This window comes from Camelus ferus, chromosome 11, assembly GCF_009834535.1.
Source record: "Camelus ferus isolate YT-003-E chromosome 11, BCGSAC_Cfer_1.0, whole genome shotgun sequence".
NCBI lineage: Eukaryota > Metazoa > Chordata > Mammalia > Artiodactyla > Camelidae > Camelus > Camelus ferus.
Window position 1 is genome coordinate 65,642,609 of NC_045706.1, and position 25,759 is coordinate 65,668,367.

At 47.3% G+C, this 25,759-nt stretch overlaps 1 protein-coding gene and 2 pseudogenes across 1 annotated transcript; all 3 read left to right on the forward strand.

Annotated features, from left to right (window-relative positions):
* Positions 1–25,759, forward strand: part of LOC102507523 — a 367,819-nt pseudogene that overhangs the window by 291,308 nt on the left and 50,752 nt on the right.
* On the forward strand, positions 6,617–25,745 carry LOC116666864. The gene is made up of 3 exons (XM_032490537.1): positions 6,617–6,629; positions 6,736–7,166; positions 24,462–25,745. Exons 1-3 carry the CDS (start codon positions 6,617–6,619, stop codon positions 24,762–24,764), a joined length of 747 nt encoding a protein of 248 aa, XP_032346428.1. The 3' UTR covers positions 24,765–25,745.
* LOC102517847 lies at positions 21,835–25,723 on the forward strand (annotated as a pseudogene).

Genomic DNA, 25,759 nt, shown 5'->3' on the forward strand with positions numbered 1-25,759 from the left:
TGACACAAAACTATTCCCTCTGTCCAAGAACCAAAGTCAGTCTCACCTAAGTTGTCCACATACCTCCAGCTGTTGGAGCCTCATGTCTCCTTTTCTGCTTGACTGACTCAGGACTTAGTGATCTGGCAAAAAGCCTTGAAGCAATGTTCTCATCATTCTTCCTGCCCATCTGCCTGACACAGAGTCCTTGTGCAGCCAGAAGGATTCCAGAAGAGCACTTGTATGGCAATAAAGAAATTGACAACTTAGAAGAAATGGACAAGTTTTTAGAAACATACAGTCCACCCAAACTGAACCAAGAAGATATATATCATCTGAATAGACCAATCACTATAAGTGAAGTAGAATCAGCAATAAAAAATCTCCATGCAAACAAAAGTCCAGGACCAGATGGCTTCACTGGGGAATTTTACCAAAAAGACCAAGAAGAGCTCATACCAATCCTCCTCAAACTGTTCCAAAAGATTGAAAATGAGGGAATGCTCCCAAATGCATTCTATGAAGCCACCATCACTCTGATACCAAAGCCAGACTAAGATACTACAAAAAAAAAAAAAAAAAAAGAAGAATGAAAACTATAAGCCAGTATCACTGAGGTACATAGATGCAAAAATCCTCAACAAAACACTAGCAAACAGAATACAACAAACCATAAAAAGATTATACGACATGATCAAGTTGGGTGCATCCCAGGGACACAAAGATGGTTCAACATATGCAAATCAATCAACATGATACACCTCATCAACAAGAGAAAGGTCAGAAATCACATGATCATCTCAATAGGCAGAGAAAACTCATTTGATAAAATTGAACACCCATTTATGATAAAAACTTACCAAAGTGGGTATAGAGGGAACATATCTCAAAATAATAAAAGCTACCTATGACAAACCTACAGCCAGCATAATGCTTAATGGTGAAAAGGTGAAGAAAGCCTTCCTGCTAATATTTGGAACAAGACAAGAATGCCCACTCTCACCACTTCTATTCAATATAGTATTGCAAGTCCTAGCCCTAGCAATTAGTCAAGAAAAAGAAATGAAAGGAATCCAAACTGGAAGAGACAGGGTAAAATTGTCATTATACATGGATGACATGATACTATATATAGAAAACCCTAAAGGCTCCAACCAAAAACTACTAGAGGTGATGAAAGAATTCAGCAATGTAGCAGGATACAAAATAACATACAGAAATCAGTGGCATTTCTTTACACAAACAATGAAATATCAGAAAAGGGAAATAAAGAAACAATCCCTTTAAAATTGCATCCAAAAAATAAAATACTCAGGAATAAATCTGACCAAGGAAGTCAAAGGCCTATATGCAGAAAACTACAAAACACTGACTAAGGAAATTAGAGATGACTTTAAGAAATTGAAAGATAACCTGTGTTCTTGGATAGGAAGAATTAATGTGATTAAAATGGCTATATTACCCAAAGCCATCTACATGTTGAATGCTATCCCTATCAAATTACCAAGGACATTTTTCAGAGAACTAGAACAAATAATCCTAAAATTGATATGGATTCACAGAAGACCCAGAATTGCCAAGCAATACTGAAGAAAAAGAATGAAGCTGTAGCAATAACCCTCCCAGACTTCAGACAATACTACAGAGCTACAGTCATCAAAACAACATGGTACTGACATAAAAACAGATGTATGGGTCAATGGAACAGAAGAGAGAGCCCAGAAATAAATCCACAAATTTTTGGTCAATTCAACTTTGACAAATGAGTCAAGAACATACAATGGAGTAAAGACAGTCTCTTCAGCAAATGGTGTTAGGAAAACTGGACAGCAGCATGTAAAGTGATGAACTTAGAACACTCCCCCACACCACACAAAAAGATAGACTCAAAATAGCTTAAAGACTTAAACATGAGACAAGACACTCTAAACCTCTTAGAAGAAAACACTGGCAAAATATTATCTGACATACATCTCAGCAATGTACTCCTAGGGCAGTCTACCCAGGCAACAGGGAAAAATAAGAAAAAAAAAAAAAAAAACCAAATGGGACCTAATTAAACTTATAATCTTTTGCACAACAAAGGAAACTATAGGCAAAACAAAATCTATGGAATGGGAGATAATATTAGGAAAACATGAGACTGACAAGAGCTTAATCTCCAGAATATATAAACAACTTATATAACTTAATCAGCAAAAAAACAACCAACATAATTCAAAATGGGCAGAAAAACTAAACAAGAAATTCTCCAATGAAGACATACAAATGGCCAAAAGGCACATGAAAAAAATGCTCAATATCGTTAATTATTAGAGAAACGTAAATCAAAACTACAATGAAATATGACTTCATGCCAGTCCGAAGGACCGTCATTCCGAAGTCCATAAATGATACATGCTGGAGAGGCTGGGGAGAAAAGGGCCCCTCCTACACTGTTGGTGGAAATGTTGCTTGGTGCAGCTGTTATGGAAAACAGTATGGAGATTCCTCAAAAGTCTAAAAATAGTCTTACCATATGATCCAGGACTCCCGCTCCTGGACATATATCCAGAAGGAACCCTATTTTAAAATGACACCTGCACCCCAATGTTCATAGCAGCACTATTTACAATAGCCAAGACATGGAAGCAGCCTAAATGTCCATCAACAGATGATTGGATAAAGAAGAAGTGGTATATTTATACAATGGAATACTATTCAGCCATAAAAACCGACAACATAACGCCATTTGCAGCAACATGGATGTTCCTGGAGAATGTCAATCTAAGTGAAGTAAGCCAGAAAGAGAAAGAAAAATACCATATGAGATCGCTCATATGTGAAATCTAAACAAACAAACAAACAAACAAAACATAAATACAAAGGAGAAACAGACTCATAGACATAGAATACAAACTTGTGGCTGCCAAGGGGGTGGGGGGGTGGGAAGGGATATACAGGATTTCAAAATGTAGACTAAATAAACAAGATCATACTGTATAGCACAGGGAAATATATACAAGATCTTACGGTAGGTAGCTCACAGAGAAAAAAATGTGACAATGAATATATATATATGTTCATGCATAACTGAAAATTGTGCTCTACACTGGAATTTGACACAACATTGTAAAATGATTATAAATTGATAAAAAAAGAAAGAAAAAAGTGATTCTGGTGAGGGCTAAGAAAGAAAGAGGGGCACTGGAGAGAAAGTCTCCATATGTGTAGAGAAAACACAAACAATCATGAACAGAATGTTGATAGAAATACGGAATGCTAAAGGCTATTCTGGTTAGGTCTCAAATGGAAATGAGGAACATGTTATTGAGAGTTGGAAGAAAGGCAATTCTTGTTATCATATGGCAAAGAAATTGACTGAACTATACTCTAGTGTTTTGTGGAAGGTGGAACTTGTGAGTGATGAAACTGAATATTCACCTGAGGGGATCTCTCAACAAAGTGCTGAAGAAGTGGCTTAGTTTCTCATGACTGCTTATAGTAACACATCAGGAGAGAGAGAAATTGAAGACAGAATTGTTAGGCCAAAAGTAATTAGAATTTAGAGATTTGGAAAATTCTCAGCCTATCTATATCTCAAAATGAGAAGGTTTGTTCCAAAGAGAACTCTAAGGGAATAGCTGAGCAACCATTTGAAGAAGAAATTCTGGATGTGATTAAATCAATTATCTCTGCAGAGGCCAGGAATACAGAGGGATGAAACCAGCAGAGACATTGCCAATGGGAACTTGAAAGGACAGAGAAAGCCAGGCAGAATGAGGGAAGGCTGCCAGAATTCTTGGATTCTGCAAAACGGAAGAAGAGAGGTATTTGGCTGTGAACACGTGCTTCCCTTCAAGAAAAGGGAAGAAGAGACCCCAAAGGCAATGCATAGCTTATCAGGGCTGTGGATCCCACCACAGGCCCAGGAACCTCAGAATCAAAGTGTGGGAGTGTTGCTGTCACAGAGCATCATGGTGTAGACAGAGACCTTACAGAGAGATGGAATGTGGGTGGCACCCCACCAAACTGAAGGAGGGGGGGAGCTACCTCAGCGAGCTGTGGGAGTGATACTGCCTCCCCAGTGGGCCTGGAGGGCAGAGCATCAAACCAAAGAGGATTATTCTCCTCCATTAAGGTCTGATGGGATTTGCCTCGCTAGGTTTTGGACTTCATTGGAAACTGTCACCCCTTCCTTTTTCTCTGTTTCTTCCTTTTGCAGTAGGAGTGTTTATTATATGCTCATCTGACCATCATAGTTTGGAAACACTTGTTTGGTTCACAGATTTACAGCTATACACTAAATTTGCCTCAGGGTGATTAGTACTTCCAGTTTCACTCATGTGTGATTCAGATGCTATTTAGATGCGACTTTGGACTTTAAAATTTAGAGTTGATGCTTGAATGAGTTAAGGCCTTTGAGACTTATTGGGATAGTCTCAAAATGTATTTTGCATGCAAAAAGGGCATGAATTTGGCGTACAAGGGGCAGAATGCTATGGATATATGTCCCCCTAAAATTCATATATTGGAGCCCTAACCGCAACGTGATGGTATTTGGGGATGAGGATTCATTTAGGGAGGTAATTAGGTCATTAAAATAGGGCTCTCCTAATGGGATTAATGCCCTTATAAGAGAAGGCATCAGAGAGATTCTCTTTTCTCTCCACCACAGGAGGACACAGAAAGAAGTCAACCGTCTGAAAGCAAGGAAGAGAGCTCTCACCAAGAACTGAATCTGTCACCTTGATCTTGGACTTCCAACCTCCAGAACTAAGAAATAAACATCTGTTTTTTAAGCCACTCAGTGTTTGGTATTTTGTTATAGCAGTCCAAGCTGATGAAGACATACAGAATATATGAGATGGTCTAATACATGTATATCCATGGTTCTAGAAGTAGACACAGGAGAGAATGAGGAGGAAAAAAACATTTGAAAAAGATAATATTATGTTCTAGAGTTGATGAAGAATGTGTCTTTGCAGTTAATGAAGCAAACTAGATCATGCAGAGGATAAATTTTTTAACCTAAAACTAGTCACACCTCAATTAAGAATAGAACACAAAAGATGAAATATAGTGCTAAAAACAATTAGCAAGGAAACATTGATCACCCACCATGAAAGAATTATAAAAGTGATGGCATAATTTTAAAAACAATAACAAAAACCATAGTTGATGAAATATATTTTCAAAGTTCTGAAAGGGAAGACTTTTCCTCTGGACCTGATAACCCAGTAACATTATGATTTATAAAAGTTCACCAACAAGAGAATTGATAAATTATTTTTAACACATCCATATAATGCAAACTTATAAATAATTTTAAAAAATTAAAGAACATGTACTATACCGATTTTTATTACTTTGAAGTCAGAATGTTGAAATAGAAGCCAAAGGCAATATGATATGCATATGATTCCATATATAAGCAAACATATTTTCAGTATGTTTAATTTTGATTAATTATACTGTGCAAAAAGCATAAACATTTTTATAAGTTGGATATACACCAAGTTCTTGATAGTGGTTATATTTCTCACTGTTGGTGAGCGTGCACAGTGTTATAGCTCTTATGGAAAACAATATGAAGTTTCCTCAAAAATTTAAAAATATACCTACCATGTGATCCAGTAATCCTGCTTCTGTATATATATACAAAAGAATTCAAAGCGGGATCTCAGAGAGATATTTGCACAGCTGTATTCATTGGAGCAGTTTTCAGAAATAGCCAGGAGGTGAAAAGCCAAATGCCCATCAATAGGTGAATGGGTCATGTGGGCTATACATACAATGGACGATTATGTAGCCTTAAAAAGGAAGGAAATCATGTCGCATGTTACAACAGGGATGAAACTGTCGGATACTATGCTAAGTGAAATAAACCACTTATTAAGGGACAATTAATGTATGATTCCACTCATATGAAACACCTACAGTAGTCAAAATCATAGAAACAGAAAGTAGAAAAGCAGTTGTCAAGGTCTAGGGGAGGAGGAGGGAGAATTAGCATTTAATGTGTACAGAGCTTCAGAATCGAAAGATGAAAAACTTCTAGAGATCTGTTGTACAGCAATGTGAATATACTTAACACCACTAAACTGTAACTTAAAAATGGTTAAGATGGTTTCAAAAAAGGATGAAAACACAGGTATAAATCTTCTTGACATAGGATTAGTCAACATAGCTTTAGCGATGACACCGAAAACACAAGCAACAACAGAAACAAAAAATAAACTTTACCAAATTTAAATGATTTTTCTGCTTCAAAGGACATTCTCGAGAAAGTAATGGACAACCCACAGAATGAGAGAATATTTTTTGCAAATCATATCTCTGAAAAGAGACTTTTATTTAGAATACATAATTGCTCATACATATTGCTCCATAGCAGATATACAAATGGCCAAGAAGCATATGAAAGAAGCTCAGTGTCAGGGAAGCGCAATCCAAAACCACAATGAGACACCACTTCAGAACCATGAGGATGGCTGTCATCAAAAAGACAAAGGATAACATGTGTTGGCTATAATGTAGAGATAAACTGGAACCCTCATAGTCTACTAGTGGAAATACGTAAAATTGTGCAGCCACTTTGGAAACAGTCTGGCAGTTTCTAAAAAGGCTAACCACAGAGTGTCCTTACAACCCAGCCATGACAATCTCAGGTATGCAGCTGTGAGAAATGAAAACATAGATCTCCACAAAACTTGTATACTAATGTTCATAGGAGAATTATTCCTAATAGAAAAAAACAAATTGTGTGGACACCAGTTCACACACGTGTCTCTGTCCTGAGTGCTCAGCCCCGCCCCCGGGCCACAGGAGCCAATCCGCTCGCTCGCTGCCCAGCCCTGCCCCGGAGCCGTCCTCAGCTGGGCCCCGCCCTCCGCCTAGCGGCCAGCGCGTTGGGCAGGCAGGCAGGCAGGCAGGCAGGCGACAGTTGGCAGTTGGTCCCAGCGGCCGGCGGCTCTGAAGCTCCGCATCTGCTTCGAGGCGGCGGCTGCAGCGGCGGCGGCGGCGGCGGCGGCGCGGTCCCTCCGGGAGGCGCCGTGTGGGCAGAGCGGTGGCCGCGAAGCCTTGAGCCAGCGCGGAGGCGGTGGAGGCGGCGGCTGGCGCGGGACCGGAGCTTGTCTGCGGGCGGGTTTCGCCGCGGGGCCGCGCTCCAGCAACCTCATCGGCGAGGGCTCCTCCGGCGTGATGCGGTGAGTGTCCGCGGCCTCCTGCCCGGCCTCACGCCCGGCCTGGGCGGACGCGGCCGCGGCGTCGGCCGCCAACCCGCGACCGCGACCCCGAGCCAGGCCGGACCGCAGCCGGGCTGCCCCGCGGTCCGCGCGCCGGGGGTCTCGTGCGGGGCCTGGGCCGCTCGGGCTGGAGCGTTACTCGCGGCGCTTGCCGGGCGGCCCTCGCTGGGCGCGCGGAGTGGGGGAGGGGCGCGGGGGGCGGCGGCCGGGAACTGGGGACCCCGGGACGTCGGGACGGGAACGGCCCCCAGCCCCAGGGTGCTCGCCTCGCGGCCTTCCCTTGCCGTCCCCATAGTGAAGCCGCGAATTACTTCAGGTACTTGAGGAGGCGGCCTTGGTCTGGAAAGCGGTTCTCAGCGGCGGGTGTGCACAACCCTTAAATCATCCTCTTGTTCTCCACTTGCCTGCGTTTTTCGCGAACGGCTGTGGTTCAGCACCTTCCGTGGTGCCCGTGGTGCCCTCCTGCGCAGGCTTTCTAAAAGGCATGTAGTGGCACCAGTTTGGGTGTGGAATGTTTCAGTCTTGAAGTTTTGAATGACTTAGGCATGGTACTGTTCGCCTTTCAGGAAGGGTAAGTCAGCATCGCTCTTTTGATTTATTTAAGGAGTCTTAGGAGTTGGGCCTAGTTTGACTTTTTTCCCCTTTTACCCGGCATGAACTCTAGCATAAAGGCATCCAGAGGTTTTAGCACAATGACTGTGGACTTTTCCTCTTAATGCTCCGGTGGTCAGTGTGTATGCGGCCCTGATGGAGTTCTTGCAGAACCGCATGCAGTCTCCCTTGTCTGGCTCCAGATCCCTCAGAAGCGTTTCGGGGTCGGGGGTGACGGTGTCTTTTTGTTTGTTTGTGTTTGGGGTTTTTTTTTTTATTAGAACCAACTCCAGTGGTATTTTGTGCTGACAGAGACTTGTGGAGGTGTGGGCTCCCTTACATCTAAAACCTTCATGTGAGCGTGTCTTTTGTGTTGAAGGAAGGAAGCGGACTATGAACACTTCGTGTCAGGTACTGTGCGAGGTACCTTGTCTCCTGTTACCTGAACAGCCACCTGCAGAGAGGGAAGGGCAGTGCTATCAGTCAGATGAGAAAGTATTTTGAGGTGAAGCCAGTTCCTAAGGTCACACAACTAGAGTCAGACTTGAGATTGTAGACTGTCATCCTGTTTCAGTTGCCAGAGCTCTTTTCATTACTCCCTGTTTTCTTTAATTAGTGTTATTAATAATTTAGAATTCTAGCATATTTTACTCTTAAAAGCAAATTTAGCTCAGAAACATATTCAAATTTGAATGGTCATTATTTTAGAAATACATAGAGGGAATGTTTTACCAAGTATGCTAGCTAGGTGCAAAGACTAAAATTCTTTTAAAAAACCTGAATATTTTCATTCTCTTCAGGAACAAAGTGCTTCACAGCACACAGTTGTGAAGATTCACGTGAAATCAGTGGGTTAGGAGCCATAAGAGGAATTAAATTAGGTCAGGCCTAAAAGAAACAAGGTCCTAGAAGGTAATGGAAAGACAGTACTGCCCACAGCATTGCTTATATGGTGTAGGTCTGATTGCTGTGCACCTGCGTGGGGTTGTCTGTGTCTGGCTTCACAAACCTTCATGCCGGGTGTTGATGTATGACTAGGAGTTTGCCTTGAGAAGTGCACTCCAGGTAGAGGAGAATGGACACACCAAGGCCCAGAAGTCTGAACATGACACCTCCGGTCAGGAAAACCAGGAGTTGTCTGGGAAGGGAGGGTGTGGGTGAGTGTCCTTGGGGAGAAAGCTGGAGTGGAGGCAGCTGGGGTAGGTGGGGCCGAGTTCTGAAGGACTTTGTTTTCTGAGGAGTTGGGACTTGATTTGGCAGGGGAAAGTCACTGAAGGATGCCCTTTTTCCGCTGGTTCCCTGTGAAATTTTGTGTTTCCCTGATTGTCTTTGACTTTCTACCTCTACCCACTGTTCGTGTCTCTTTCTACTTATTTAGGAGTGCTCAGTGAATGTGATTTTTATCCAGGCTCCAGGGACATTTTGATATGTTTGTGGGTTTTGTTTTGCTTTTTGTTGTTACATTGATTGGAGGTGTTATTGGCCTTCAGTGTGTATGTGGTGGAGGCGGACGTACGAAATGACCTGCATGCAGTTTGCACAGCACATTCAGTCCCTGCATCGAAGGAACATCCTGTTAAGATGCCAGTGATGTTTGTCTCCAGCCCATCCCGAAGAAGGGCTGGGCCCTAGTCAGGCCCTGCCTTCCTCTGTGGTTCATCTCCTCCATGAACTTGTCCTTATGACTTTCAGCTCTAGCACTTCCCCCATCCTTCCCTGGGACTTGCTATATTGGTACCACCTGTTTGAAAGGCAGGCCCAGCAGTGCTATAAATCATCTACAGAGGCTCCAGACCAGATTCCTAGTTGTGCTGGTTTGACTGTCAATTTGACTTTTAATGAAGGAGTCTCTTGTATGGTTTTTGGAGCTCAAGGATGTGAGGAGACCATCCTACATGAGCAACGGAAAATCCAGAGTTTCTGAATAGTTTTGAGTGCAAGTAAAATGCAAACAAAATTCATTTTGATATTAGCAACATCCCTAATAATGTGCTCCTGCTGGTTAGCTATAATTTATATGCCATTCTGTTGAATTTAATTTGTATGTTCTCAACTATTAATAAAAATATTTTTTATGAAAAGCATCCCAGTTGAGCTTTCCAGTAACTATGCATAGTTTATTACTCACCTTGCTCGCAATAATGTACCTACTAAAAACAAATGATTCCCCCAAAAGCATCTCGAGCTACCCCACCACGCCTCCAGCCTGCTCTGCCCGCCCACCTGCCTGGCCCTGAGATGCTCTTTCTTCCTTTTTACTTCTCTTTTCTCTTTCACTTCTCGGGGCTCCCATACACTGGAAAGCCAACAGGATAGATGTTCTCAATTTCTGGTGTACAGTGTAGTCCTTTAGTCATACATGAACATACAGATACTTGTTTTCATATTCTGTTTCATTAAACGTTACTGCAAGATGTTGAATATAGTTCCCTGTGCTATACAGTATAAACCTGTCGTTTATCTATTTTATATATTGTAGTTAGTGTCTGCAAATCTCAAACTCCATATTTATCCCTTCCCACTCCCTTCCTCTCTGATAATCAGTAAGTTTGTTTTCTCTGTCTGTGAGTGTGTTTCTGTTTTATAAATAAGTCCATATGTATCTTCTCCTTTAGATTCCATATTTAAGTGATATCGTATGGTATTTTTCTTTCGCTTTCTGGCTAACTTCACTTAGAATGACCGTCTCCAAGTCTATCCATGTTGTTGCAAATGGCATTATTTTATTCTTGTTTATGATTGAGTAGTATTCCATTGTATAAATATACCACAATTTATCCAGGCATCTGTTGATGGACATTTAGGTTGTTTCCATGTCTTGGCTATTATAAATTGTGCTGCTATGAACATTGGGGTATATGTATCTTTTCCCAATTAGAGTTTTCTCTGGGTATATGTGCAAGAGTGGGATTGCTGGATCATAGGGTAAGTCTATGTTTAGTTGTTTGAGGAATCTCCATACTGTTTTCCATAGTGGCTGCACCAAACTACATTCCCACCAACAGTGTAGGAGGGTTCCCTTATAGAAGGTACTGTTTCAGATGCAAATCTGTGTTGACACATGCAGCCGTGGGTGGGAAAGGAAGGAATAGTAACTGTGGGGTGCCTTTCCAAACTCATTAGCCCCTAAGGCCACAGCAAGATGGGTTGTCCTCCCTCAGTGGACAAGATGCTCCCACCCAGAAATCCCACAAATCCCACAGTGATGCTGTCATTCCCCTTTTACACACCTTTAACAGGCACCCCATGAGGTTCCTCTCAGCCAATTCCCCTTGTGTCCTTGGGATTAAGAGGGAGCTGCCTCCACCACTCCCCACATTGCAATAATCCCAGGAGACTAGAAGAGGCTCCCTCTACAATGGTGCAGAGAGGTAGGAAGCCCTGTCTCTCAGGCCAAGGACACCCAGAAAGGAAACCCTGGACTGTCGTCTGTCCTCCTCAGGGAAGCAGACTGAAGCTCCCCAAAGACAAGGGCTGTCTCCAGGCTCCATTCTAGAGAACTGGTTAGTGTCCAGAGAGCTGAAAGGCACAAAAACAGCTCTCCATCCCTAGTTTGCTCAGGGATGCAGATGATGAGGGAATGCCCCACAGGCCCGTGGCCAATCAGGCTCGAGGGAAAAGGACAATGCAGGGGTCCCTGAGGAAAGTGAGAGCTGCAGGCTGCCAGGAGCAGTCTGAGGACCCCGTGTCAATGCGGAGGAAGATCTAGTCAGCCACCTGTGGATCCATAGCTCCGGGGAACTCCTCATCCTCTTTCTCAGGACCCTGTCTCTGTAGAGCAGTGCAGACAGGAATAAGACTACAGTGGTCTGAGATCATTCCCAAACAAAACTACCATTATTCACATTTTACATACAGCCCCCCAAGGTGCTGCTCCCACCCACAGCCACCCAGACCCACCTCCCCTACCCTCTAACTCCCCACCACCCCACCCCACCCTGGCCCTGATGGTCCCCCCTCCTTCCCTGCCCTTCCTCCCTGATCCCCACATCAGCTGGGGTCAGCACTGAATGAGGAGGAGCCCCTAAGGTCCCCTGGGGTCCCCCTAAGGGGCTGGTAATGGAGGGTTGGCACGCTGTTCCCTGCTGGCTGCAGTGCCTGTTTCTCCTTCTCCTACTCTCTGTGCCAAACAGGTCACACCTTCTCTTTTTTTTTTGCCTGTGAGGGGTGAAGCAGCCCCAGAGTCAAGACTGGCCTCCCAGAGATCCCGAGGTCAGTCTTGGGCAGGGACAGCTTCTCAGAAGACACTGGGCCTCCACTGGAGCCCACATCCTAGACTTGGCAGCTGGTGGAGGAGCTGGGCTGAGGCCAGTTGTCTGAGGGGAGGGGGCCTGGGGAGCCCCTGAACCTCCAGGGCAAATTTCAAGGGCCCTGGGGAAGAGCTCTGGGACATCTCCCAGGGCCACTGGCTGTACTGAGAGGCCAAGAGGAAGGCCAGGCTGGGGAGCTTCTCCTTGTCCTCACTGAACCCATCCCGTGGCCCTGGGGCCTCTTTAATAGGAGACCTCTCTCTGAGAACTGAGGCATCCCCGGGTCCCAGGCTCTGTGCAGTGTGCTTTTTACCCTGGGGAGGAGAGAGGGGCTGTCCAGTCTGGAATGGAGGGAAATCGTGATGTCCTGGAGAGATAATAAAGTGTTTGGTCCTGAATAGGCCACTCTGTGTTTGGTAGTACCTTAGACATTCCTCGAAATCAATGTCTGGTGGGCTGTCTTCATCACTGACCCCTAGCTGGGGGCCTTGGATCATGCGTCTGGGCATCTTGGCCAATGTCAGACTCATGAGTACTTGAGTCCAAATGGGGTGCACTGTGACTGGTGGGTGCCCGCACACCCAACTCCTGCTTCAAGGGCCAGGAGTCATTTCTGCACCAGCTGGTAGGAGGAAGGTGGACAGTGACTGGCCTCGCATGTACAGGTGAGGGGAGGAGGAGGTCTGGGCAGTGGGATGATGGCACTGGGGAGCAAGAGGCAGATGTCTCCAGGACTCCAGTCAAAGTACAGACACTAGAGCTCTTCTGCTGTCCTCCTGGGCCTTACTCCCAGCTGTGTGTCCTTCCTTTCCCTCTGGGCCCCCGTCTTCTCCTTCCTATGGCCCTGCATTGCATCCAGTCCCTGGCAGGCCCTCCACAGTGCCAGGCCTACCAGGCAGGGGAGGGATGAACAGAGCCATGTGGGCCTCCTGTTCTGTGGTCCCATCCCTCTGCCATCTGTCCTAGGTCTTTGCCTCCCTTGGTTACCTGGGTGTCCCTTGCCTTCCTTCTTCTACCTGGGGTCCATCCCTCCCTTGTCTCCCTGAGTGTCCCTCCCTCCTCTGGCTCACCTCTTCACAGGTGAGTCCTTCTTCCCTTCCAACTCCTCAGCTAGGACCAAGAGATCCAGCTGTGGTTCTGGGGAAAGCAAGTCATTGAGGGTGAATGACTGCCTTCACCTAAGATGGAAAGAAGAGGCTGTGAGTATTCTTGGCCTGGAGTAAATTTGTGAGCCATAAATACCTGGAGGGAAAGTGCAAAACAGAGCCCCATCCCATTGTCCTCCACAAGGTGGCACGCTTTAAACCACTGAGGCAGTTGGCTACACACACACACACACACACACACACACACACACACACACCCCTCAGGGACAAGGTTCAGAGCTTAAGTCCCAAAGGCCTGGGCAGAACCCCAATCCTGATGCTGAGAGTGCCAGTCCCTGGAATCTTGCAGCCCCCAGGCTCCAGGCCCAGCCCACCTTGGTAACGAAGTCTTCGTGGGAGCACAGTTTGTCATTGTAGCTCAGGAGATCCAATCCGTGTAGGTCCCATTCTATTCTCGGTTCAGTTCATTTCTGTCCTCTTGGAATTCTGCATCAAGCTCCCCAGTGGCTGAGGGGACAGGCCCCACCAGCTCCTCCATGGTGTCCACATACTCTCACAGCTTCAGGGGGAATCTCCTTAGGTGCCATGGTCTCCGAGGGACACTGGGATCTGTGTAGTTGTGGGCAGGTGGGCTGGGCCCTGGGGCCACCCTTCCTGGGCACACACCCTGGGGCAGAGTGGAGGAGGAAATAATGTAAGGGGCTCCTGCGTCCAGCTCCTGACCATGCAGTGCACGTGTTGGTACAGACAGTGTTTGTATGACATGGACGTGGGTGTGGCTGGAGTCGAGACCACCCGCATCTTCACCTGCAGTGATGGGGGTTGACGAGGGAGAGGTAAGAGGGAGCTTCTAAGAGAGTCACGTGTTAGGGAGTTAAGTGGGAACCTTGAGGAAGGGAAGTCAGGAAGTGGGGAACTCCAATTCTCCAAGTGTCTCCCCATCCTGCCCACTTCCCAGGCAGACTTTATGTGGGGTCCTTAGACAGGGAGGTGGAAGTGAAGTTACAAAACTGACCAAGTCAATACCCCAGAGTGACAAAGGGCAGCTGAGACCCCTCTTGGTGGCTGCTGAGGTTGAAAGACCAGTGAGCCCCATGAGGGAAAAGGACTGATGTGGGGACGGTGGCCATCCCTAAGCCCCTGTTACCTTTGCACTCAGCTCCAGTGGGCACATGGGTACCTGGCTGGGGGCCCACTTTAGGGGCTGGGGGTGCCTGAGGTTCCACTTCGGTGGGGCTGGAGGAGGCAGTCCCTGCACCCCTTTATCCACTGCCCCTGCTGAATCCGCATCTCCTCCTTTGCCTCAAACTCCCTGAACCTGAGGGGTGAGGGAGGCACAGGCCATGCTGAGAAAAAGCCCTGACTTCTGGAGCCCACCAAAGGAGAAGAGATGGAGAAATCAGAAGAGGTTGTGCTGGGGACAGTCAATGCCTCTGAGGTGCAGTGGGGAGCTGCTCCTGTGGCAGATACCAGATCTTGGGACACACCTGCCTCCCCAGCAATGGGCAGTGTTCAGTAGCATAGACCAAGGTCACTGAATTGAAACAGGCCTGCATGGTAGGCCCACAGAGGAGACCAGGATGGTGTCACATTGACTGTCCTGAGAGCACTACCTGGATGTGATTTCTTGTGTGACAGTGTGACTCCTGGGAGAACAGAAGCCCTGGAGGGCAGGGCTGTTGTCTGCTGGATGCATTAAATGATGGTTTTTCCTAGAAAAGGGCAGGTCCTTAGTGGACCTTCCTATTAGTCTGAGGAATGAATGAGCCCAACCAACCCCATCACACAGATCTGAGTGGGCGTGGGACCCCACTTCTCCCTCCCACGGATCCCTGCTCCCACTCTCCTAGGCCAAGGACAGGGACAGCTAATGGCATCAGAAGTTCCCTTTGAAATGGGAAAACAGTTCAACCCATGGCCAAAGTCCCAGTGACACAGGAGGCAGAGGCTTCCTCATGGGCAGGAGGACAATGACCAATTAGCCCCAAAACAGCCCCTCCAGTTGAGCTTACCAGGGGCTGGGTCCCCAGAAAGCACTTTCCATGAAGGACCCACTCTGTCCCTACCTTCCTAGGGCCTGATACTCTCTTGACCCCAATGTGCAGAGGAAAAAACTGAGGCTCAGAGAGGTAGAGTGACAATCCCACAAGTGACTGCTAGTAGGTGGCTGAGTTACCAATGTCCCATGAGGATAGAGTGCTCACCTTTGGAACAGAAGGTCCAGCACCTGCGGGGCAGGTGGTGAAACTTCTATACTTGCCCAGGAATGTGTGCAAGTAGGAGGGGTTGCCGCCCAGGACAGTAGGTACCAGGCTTGCCACCAGCTTCTGCAGCCTGTGTCGCTGGAGGGTCCACACCCTGTAGGTCTCATCCCTGCTCCCTAACGGTCCATCTACCCCCTGGGGTGGAAAGAGGACAGATATGAGTCAGAGGCAGCACAGGGGACCACCAGGGAGTTGGGAATGGGGCTCAGACCGAATCCTCAAGCCTCAAGGTCTTGTGCCTGAGGTGGAATATGGGAGCCCTGAGCAGATTCAAGGTTCTCGATCACCATTACAAGGGGCAGTGGGTGATGATTAAATGCATTAATGTCTCAGATCATTGTGTCAGCATCGCAGTGCCAGCACCTCCCTGCATGAACTACGTCATCTCTGTGACTGCTATCACAGCATCCCATTGTAGAGATGAGAACACAGAGGCTGATCCTGGGGTGGGAGGAATCAGGATTGTCAGGCCTATGTGGCCACGTGGGGATGGAGGAAAAACAGGACAATTTAGAAAAATGCAGAAACACCCTTGACTGAAAATGAACTGAAATTCTGTCAAAGTCTTTTTCTGAGATTCTGACTCATATGTGGGCATTGACTTTGCATCTGGCCAAGGCAGGGCCTGGACTGTGAGGGCGGGTGGGAGAGATGGGGCATCAGATTCCTTTGGCAGCAGGTCTCTAAGAGGGAGCCCAGGGGAGGAGCAGGGCAGCTCTGGGACCCGGGGCTTCTGAGGATGGAGTCTCGTCACTCGCACTCACCCAGAGCCCATCCTGGACTCTGTTGGTGTTGTGGGGCACCTGCCCCTCCTACAGGGAGATGGAGCAGGGGGCTCCATGGGCCAGATCCTGTCCCATGTCCTGTGTGGAGTCCTGCAAATACAGTGCCCAGCAGCCATGCAGAAACCTCAGAGCCCTGTCTGATCATCTTGACTGGTTCTCAGACCCATAATGCATCTCCTGTCCTGACACACACACACCACTGTCTGCAGAGATCTCCATGAGGGACAAAAAGGTGACACCCTGAGGGCCTTGGATTCCCAGTGGCACAGATAAGAGACCCCTCAGGAGTCCTCTTTCCCCCCTGCCAGCCCTGTGCTCAGGTGTGGCCATGACAAGACCACCAGTTTACCACGTGTTCAACAACCTATTCCTACCCAGTGGAGACACCTCCCCTCAAGTCCCCCTACTCCGAGATGGAGATGAGGGGAAGTGGGCCTGCCCAGGGAGGGCTCCCAGAGGAGACTGGACCAGGACTGGCCTGCTCCAGGGCACCCTGTGTTACCTTAGGTGACCTCTCATAATAGATGACAGACATTGGGGTTAACGGTTCAACCAACGCCTACAGACTCTCACTCCAGGGTTTTCTGGAGGAGAAGCAACGGGAGTTTGGGAAACAGAAAAAGAACATGATTCTGTGTAAACTGTCTCCAGCCAAGTGAGCTGGCTCTGGGGCCATCACTAGAATGTGGGTGCCTGGTAACCAGTTTCTATTTCTGTTGGTGTCTGTTGTCAAGGAAGTGACATCATTTCGTGGGGTCCACTTCCTGGAACCCCCTCCTCAGACAATACCTCCACTCACAGCCCACTGGGGTGCTGTCTGCTCACCTGCTTCTCCACGCAAACCTACATCTTCAACAGTTACAGCAGCCCTGCCCTCTCCACGGCTCCCGGGGATGGTCTGTGTGCAGCTGTGAGGAGATGACCTGGCTTCCAGACTCAACAACTCATTCTTACCTGTTCTCCATCTTGGATTTATCCTGGTGTTTCTCCAGGATAGTCTCCCCATCTGCACAGTAGAGGTGATTCTAGCTCGTACTAGGGATGTCCTCAGCACATGTGGGATAAGACCTGAAAAGTGTGAGAGTCATGACACTTGTAGGTGATGCCTCCAATCCCCTTTTTCTGTCTTATTACCACCCTTAACATCTGTTCCTCTCCTGATCCCACCATATAGTTCTTATTTAATGTCAATGTGCACGTGTGTCTATGTGTTTGTGTTTTTGTGTGTGTGATTTTGCACACGTGTAAGCCAGTGCTCAGTCTCCGTGTAGCCAGCAGAAAACTGCCCTCACATGGGAGGGTTGGGCAAGAGCTTCCTGAGGTCTAATGGTTTCTGATTTCCAAAGCAAACGTAATGAATGTGGTTCAAGCCTTGGCCAGCAGGTCAGATCACCATGACTCCAGGCCATACAGGTAGCAGGGGCTGGAGCTGGGATCACAGACTGACACAGTCAGATTCCACTGTCCACACTCAGAACCACAGTGTTGGGGGCAGGGAGACTGTCCCCTTCATGGGCACACAGCCTGGCAGAGTAATCTTCTTTGGCTGGACACGCAGTCTTCCAGGGACAGATGGTCAGTTGAAGGGTTGCTGTCACCAGAGATATTTGACAGTCTCATTTGGTGTTCCCTCTATGTTCCCATCCTCACATGCCTCTCCCAACTTCCGACTCCAGTATGAACAGTCACTTTCCCCAGGAACAATAGGATTTTTATCCACTGGAGTAAGAAGACCCTCAGCCTCAGTGGATTTTCCTTGAGAATCATTTTCTCCCAGTAATTTCATGAGGAACGTGTATCAGATTTGATCTAGTCTTGTAAGTGTCTCAGGTTCAGTTGGCCCCAAGCTGCCCTCTGGAACTGTCTTCCCACCACTCCCCGATCCTTGCAGCAGCTCCATCTCCCCACCTGCTCAAAGCAGAACCTGGGGCTCTGTCTGCTCCCTTTCTGCCTCACCCCACATGCAGTCAGCTCCTCCCCTGTCCCTGGGTCCCCACTCCAAATGCATTCATCACCTCTCTGTATCCCCCTCCCACTCCTGTCCAGGCCACCACTGACACTGTCCTGGATTCATGCTCTTTGCTTCCCTTTCTCACTCCCTCTGATCCAAGGGAGGGATGTTTAGAAGACAGATCTGTTCCTGTCACTCTGCTAACACACAGGGGACCTCTCAGAGGCACTTTCAGGAAATGTCCAGATCCTCGGCCAGACCTGAAGGCCCTCCTCCTGCCAGCAGCCCACCTGGCCTTGCTCCCCTCAGTCCAGCCGCACTGGCCTATGTCCGTTCTTCCAAGGACCATCCCCTGCCCACCCTGCAAAAGCCTCAGGCTGGGAGCCCACTGAGCTCTTTACCTGGATGACTCCTCCTTCAGGTTTACCTCAAATGCTGGAGGATGGTCTGCCCTGGCCCTCAGTGCCTGCCGCAGGGCTCTTTCCATCATCCAGAGAGTCATCGTTGCAGCCTTCTGGGCCCCAGGGTTTGCCTGCAGAATTTGCAGGAGCCTGGGATCCTGAGCAACCTCCCAGTGCCTAGCCCTGTGACTCCTCCTGCCACTCGCTTACAGGTGAGCCCAGAGGGCTCTGCCACCCACTCTCAGCCTGGGTTAAGAGGCCTTGCAGACCTCTCGAGACCCTCCTCCCTGCTGGTTTTCCAAGAGGAATTGAAAGGAGGAGAAAGCCAGAGCCGTGTGTGGGGCTTTCAGATCCTGACCTGTTCATCACAAGCCCTGCTCCTTTTCCAGTTTCCTTGGTTGGTCTTTCAGGGCTCAGTGCTCAGAGTCACCTGGGTGCCAATCCCCACTTCTTTTGTTTTAATATGTGGCTGGTACAAGTCACCTTTATTTTTTTCTTCAGTATGCCTGGGACTATTCCAGGCACTGGGAATACTGCAGTGAATGAAACCTATAAAGAGCCTGCCAGCTTGGAGCTTAACCGTCCAGCATGGGGAGAATAATCATTTATATGTTTACATCTCTCTTGGATCTGGACCCCTCCCCTCTCCCTCCAACTGCTACCCCATCTCTCCTTCCCTTTAAAGGAAACACCGTCAGAGGGTTGTCTAGACTCTGCTCCAACTGCTCTGATGAAATTATCTGTTTGTGAGAAGAGCTTTCTGGGTAGAACAAATAGCAAGTGGACAGGGGTGTTCACGGGATTCCAATAGTCCAGGGTGCTGGGGTGGGTGGGAGGGCAGCAGGGATGGGTCCTGGGGGGAAACCCTAGAGAGAGGTGTGCTTCTCCTCTGAGGAGCCCCAGTGTTCAAAGCAGCACTACTTGTAAAAACCAAGATGTGGAAGCAACCTAAGTATCACCCAACAGACGAAAGCTTTAAATGTATATACATTTTATAGATATATATACACATTATATATGTATATATAATGTATATACATATAATGGAACACTACTCAGGCATAAAAATAGAATGGAATTTTGCCATTTGATACAATATGGATGAAACTTGAGGATAGGATGCTTAGTGAAACAAGTCAGACAGAGACAAATACTGTATGTTGTCAGTTATATATGGAGTCTAAAAAATAAGGGAAAGGAGTACATATAACAAAACAGAAACAGACTCACTGATACAGACAAGAAACTAGTTGTTACTGATGAGGAGAAGAGGGTGGGGAGGGGCAAGACATGGGTAAAGGATAAGAGACACAAACTACTATGAGTAAAATAAACAGGCTGTGTGTGGTTAGGAATGCTTACATGTATGTTTTAAAGTTAAACAAGCCCCAGTTCTGCCCTGAAGATGTTGATGGATGCTGGAGGGGATACAGCTACCTTTGTAAAATAGGTGCCAAGCTTTCTAGCAGCTCAAAGGAAACAGCTCCTCAGGCCTCCTGGAGGAGGTGGATGTGTGACCAACTGTACAATTCTTTTAAGAAAGTGGGCTGTTTGGAGTTTTTATATTTTCTAGATTTAATTTTGTTAACTTTGTTTTCCAGAAAATTATTCATATGGCCTAATATGGCCATTATATACGTATGAAGTTGTTCATTACATTTTTCATAATACTTTTTTCCCACACTATTTTTTGTCTTGTAATAAACTTTTTTTAATTGCTAGACAAGGTTCATCTATTTTCAATTAGAAAAAATAATACTTTTCTTTTCCAAAACCAACATTTATTTGTGTCCATCACACACAGTGTTTGCTTTCCAACTATTTTAGGTTTTCTATATTAAATTCCTCCCCCATTTCCAATGTTTGAAATTTTATTTTCAATTCCTTGTTGAATGTATGCTTTGTATAATTTCAAATTTGCTAAATAAACAAAAAAAGTTAATCTTCACTGAAAAAATGAAAGCACGGCTGCCAAAAAGGGAAACAGACACCAGAAATGAAGTTACAGTGAGTGACAGAGAGAAGAATAAATTTTCAGCATCAGGAAGACAAAGACAATCAAAAACAAATCAAAGAGAAAAGCAATTCCATACAAAGAATTAAAAATATGTGGAAAAACTGACAAAGGGCATATCAGAAAGCTCACATCTGAGGAACTGCAATGCTTAGTGAATCTCAAAAGACATCCCTGACTTCACCTAGTCCTAAGAAAAAGAACCTTTCTAATGACTTCCAATCACACCACTACGTTTACATAAATATTAAAAACTCATAACATGCTTTACCTGGCATGAAAGACACCTTTTTTCACAACAGAAACCAGCAAATACCCTTCAAGGTGAAGCACAAAGCACAGCTCCTTGTGCTGCTTCTAAAAGAGACAGAAGGAGCCTGACTGGATATTGCAACAGTGTGGTTCTCAGGGAGAGCCACTTCCCCCATTGGCTTACCTTTCTCCCAGCTACTTTAAGGATACAAGATGCTGGGGTCTTTGAAATCTCCTTCAAGGAGAGACCGCTGACAAACCCTAGTTCCGTGGTAGTTAATGATCCTGTACTTGTGGGAAACACTGAAAAATCAAAGATCTGTTTTTCCCTGGCTGTTGTTGGTAATAGCTTCATTTGGCTTCACCTGCTGATGGTTTGGTGGCGATCAGGGAAGGCCCCTTCTCAGCTACCACTCACTTTATACCAGTGTTTCCTGACTTCCTTGAGCACGAGAATCCCTGGGGCCCTTGTTGAAAGCACAATCACCTGGTGCTTCCTGGAGGACTCAGCAGCAGGACCAGGAGTGTGGACTTTACATGGCACCAGGGGCTTCTTAACAGCAGCAAAGATGTAAACAAATCATTCAGACTCTGCAAATTGTGTATCTCATAAGCAGTTAATATCCAGAATATGTAAAGAACTCATACAACTGAACAGCAAGCAAACAAGTACTCTGATTGAAAACTGGGCAGAAGATCTGAATAAACATTTTTCCAAAGAAGATATACAGTTGGCCAATAAGTAGATGAAAAAGATGCACAGCATCACTAATCATCAGGGAAGTGCTCATCAAAACCACAATGAGATATCACCTCACGTCTGTTAGAATGGCTATGATCAGGAAAAAAAAAAAAAGGAAGAAATAAATAACAAATGTTAGAGAAGATGTTAAGAAGAAGGAACCCTTGTGCATTGTTGGTAGGAATGTAATTTGGGGCAGTCACTGTGGAAAACAGTATGGCATTTCCTCAAAAAATTAAAACTAGAACTACCATGTGACCCAGCAATCCCACTTCTGGTATTTGAGGAAAAGGAAAACACTAACTGGAAAAGATATATGCACCCCTATGCTGACTGCAGCGTTATTTACAATAGCCAAGATACGGAGAAAAGCCAAGTGTCTAACGATGATGAATGGATGAAGAAATTGTGGTATAGAGTCAGAGGATGGCCGCAGCCACAGCAGGTGGATCCCCAGGCCCATCCCACAGCCCTGCCAGCGCCCTACTGCCTGCCAGCCCCTCCGCAGGTGCTGCTGAGGCACAGGGACTCTTGGCACCACCAGGCCATGGTCCTTTTCCTGAACAACATCTCCCTAAATGGGTGTCCCTCAACCTGGGCCCAGGAGGCGAGAAGCCCCCACCCCCACCACTGCCACCGACAGATGCCCACGAGCCCCATGCAACACCACCTGGACTGCCCTTTGGCCTGCCTTTGCCCAATATCATGAGCAGGGCCTAGGCCCCCCCAGGGCCTGCTCAGCCCTGCACCTGCCCCCATTAGCGTGGGTCTTGGCTGGGGCCTAGGCCTCAATGGGCAGCACCAGAGAAGGCGCATCGCCTCCCAGCACTGTTCCCTCATGTTTCTGAAAGACACAGTGGGACGTACCTTGGTTCAGTGGACAATGCACATATCTGGGTCCCTGAGACACAAAGGCCTGAAGAAGACTCACTTCATCAAGAACATGAGGCAGTATGATACTGAGAGCAGTGGGATCATGCTGATTTGTGCCAAATGGTCCCTGCATGTGGCCTTCTTGGTCCTGCCCTACGGAGAAGGCTGGTGGGTCAGTGACCTGCAGGGGAACAACCAGAAGCAGAGGCATCCGTCTGGCAACATTTTCGTGTCTTCTGAGATGGCCTTTCAGTTGGAAGGTGTGGAGCTGGGGGCAGGTGGAAAGGTTGTGTCCTACACCAAGTTCCTGTACCCCACCAAAGCCCTGGTCACACTTAAGCCGGACAGCCATGGCCCATGGCCTCTGCCCTGGCCCAGTGTCCCCCCCAGTCTGCCAAGGTCAAGATGCAAAATGGCCCCCACCAGGGTGACAGCAGCCGGCCTAGAATTATGGGCCAACATGTGGGATGCCCTTGAGTACCACCCTGACCTCCTGGACAACCCTCAGTGGCCCTGCGGCAAGCACAAACACATCCTCATTTTTGCATCCTACAGGACCATGGTGACAGAGTATGTGAAGCCCTCCAACCTTAAGGAGGACATCAACGAGAATTTCCAGAAGTTCCCACACCTCAAGCTGACAGTTAGTAAAATCAGAAGTTTAAAATGAGAGTGTGGCCTGGAGCCCCTGACGGTGTCCATGGCCTACATGTACTTCAAGAAGCTGGTCCTTCAGGGCAAGTGTAACAGGCAGACCTGCCAGCTGTGCGCAGGCACCTGCGTGCTGCTGGCGACTGAAATCGGCAGCGATCTGCACAGGAATGTTGGGAAGCAGCTCATTGACAAGTTAGAAGGGAGGTTTCAATTCAAGAGATCGAACCTCATCGGGTTTGAGTTCACCATGCTCATGGCCTTGGAACTTGCTCTGTACCTTCCCGAGAGCCAGGTGTTGCCTCATTACCGACTTCTCATGCAGCAGTTCTAGCCTGGCCCTCCTGAGCCTGGCACCCTGGCACCCCAGGGCTGCGGCATGCACGTGGGCCCAGAGGTGGCTTCCGGCCCTGTGGTGTAGGCCGCCAGCCTCCCTGGCTGGTGCTGCTCTTCCTTCCCACCCTTGCTTCTTGGGGGACTCTGCTTTCACTCCAAAGCACACCACACTGCCACGGCATTTCTGAGCAACTTCCTGAGTTCTCCCAGGAACAAAATGTGGGGGTTTGTTACTGTTTCTTTTCTTCCTGTGCCTGAGACTGGTCTGGCACCAGGACTTTGTGACGCATGGTGTTGAATCTGGACTTTGCAGCATCTTTTTCTTTCTTGGCGTCCCCTGGCCTTTTGCAGACTGTTGCAGCCACTGCACTAGCATCTCAAAGGAGATCTGTGTTTCCAGATCTTCCTCAACCCACTGAATTGCTGAGTTAACCTGTTGAAGCATCAATCTTGGCTAGTTCGGTGGGTGTAGAAAGTGCCCTTTGGGAAACACCCACCCCAGCCCCGCCACATCGGCCTGGCTACTTCCCAGCCCAGACCCTGGGGCTTGTCAACCTCCCTCCCCGCATCCCACAGGCAGAGCTCTGATATCAGCCTCAGCCAATGAGAGCAGGCTCCGGTTTGTCTTTATCTCACCTTTTACTCTGGACCTGTTCTTCTGAGAATGGGATCACTGTGAAATCCCAATACCCCGAGTGTCACACCCCTCAACCTTGCCCACCCCATGCAGGGGCCCACCCTTCATCTTTCACCAGGAAAACCCCTCTTGCCCATGACACTTGAGACCTTCGGGTTGATGGCTCTGCCAGCTCTTGATTTTCCTAAGGAATATTGTCGAGAAAACAGGTTATTTATTGTCATTTAGGATGTGGGTATGTGTTTTGGTTTTTTTTGTAAGTAAACAAAAACTGGTTAAATTAGGTCTGCTGAAGCTGTGACTTGAACCACACTTGACCCTTGAGCAGGGAGGAGACTGACCTCACAGCCCTGCCTCCCCAAAGGGCTGGTGCCCATGCCTTCCCCTCTCCCCCCCCCCCCAGGCAGGAAGGAGAAGCACCTTGGCCAGTGCAGCCCACCCTAAGTGGACCCTGAGGGCGGGTCAGTGCCCACACGTGAGCTCCTCTGCACCATCTCTGCTACTGGCCCCACGAGAAATACCGAAGACCGACGACGGAAGTTTCTCCCTTCATGGGTCAGCTGCTCTAAAAAAGGACCATGTTGGCTGGGCCATTAAGTTGCTTCCCCACAACTGTCCTATCATCCTGTCAGTGGAGGGGCCCCAGGACAGCCCGCCCTACGTGCCATCCATGTGGACTGGTGCTTTTGCAGCAGGGAGATGCTAGCCTGCATCACTGCACTCAACCTCCAGCAACTCAGCCTAGACCCCACACCTGCAGACCCACTCCCACCCTGTTAGCAGCTGCTCCTCCTTCCTCAGTCTCTCAATTCCTGGGGGACTGCAGGATGGAGCATGAAGCCCAAATCTATATTCCACCCTTATTGAGGATTGCCTCTTCCTTACCTCCCCAAGATGGCCCACCAAACCCCGACATGCACCAAGAGGGGATTGGAGGATGAAGCTGCTAGGCCCCAGGCAATTCTTCTGGAAAGTGACCTGTCCTGCCACCACAGCATCTCGAGTCTTGGTGGCACTCCTATTACAAGCACTGCAAGGGACTGACTTCCAAAACCTATGTCCTGGTTTACACTTACCCTTGCGGGACACACCTTGGGAATTTCTATACAAATATTAGAATGGCTGATATAGTAATTTAAGTTTGAATGTTTATGTAGTGAGATTTAGTCATTTACCAAACCTGTCTGTAACCTTCCCCTTAGTGCGTCCTTTTTTTAAACTATGCAACAGCTGCCACCATGTGGTACTCCAGCAAAGTGAGTATTTAAGGCAAACTTCAGCCGAAACCCTCTCCCTCTAGAGCCAGCCCAGCTGTCCATGCATCCAAGGGCCTGGTGCTACACCCTCAGCCCCCAGCAGGCACTGTGGATTTAAATGTTGAAAGCCGGCTGTTGGACCTCAATGTCAAGTTGTGTCATGGATCTGTTCGCAAATAGTGATGTATTTATCCTTTCAGTTTGGTTTTGCAACATGAAAAAAAATTGTGGTATAGATATACAATGGAATCTTATTCAGTCAAATGAAAAAGAAATCTTACCACGTGACACCATGGAAGGAACTTTAGGACATTATGATCAGTGAAATAACCTAGACAGAGAGAGCAAATACTACATGATCTCACTTGCACGTGGATTCATAAAAAAACAAGCAAAAAAAAAAAAAAAAGTAAAGTAACAAAGAAACCAAATCCAAGCTCATAGA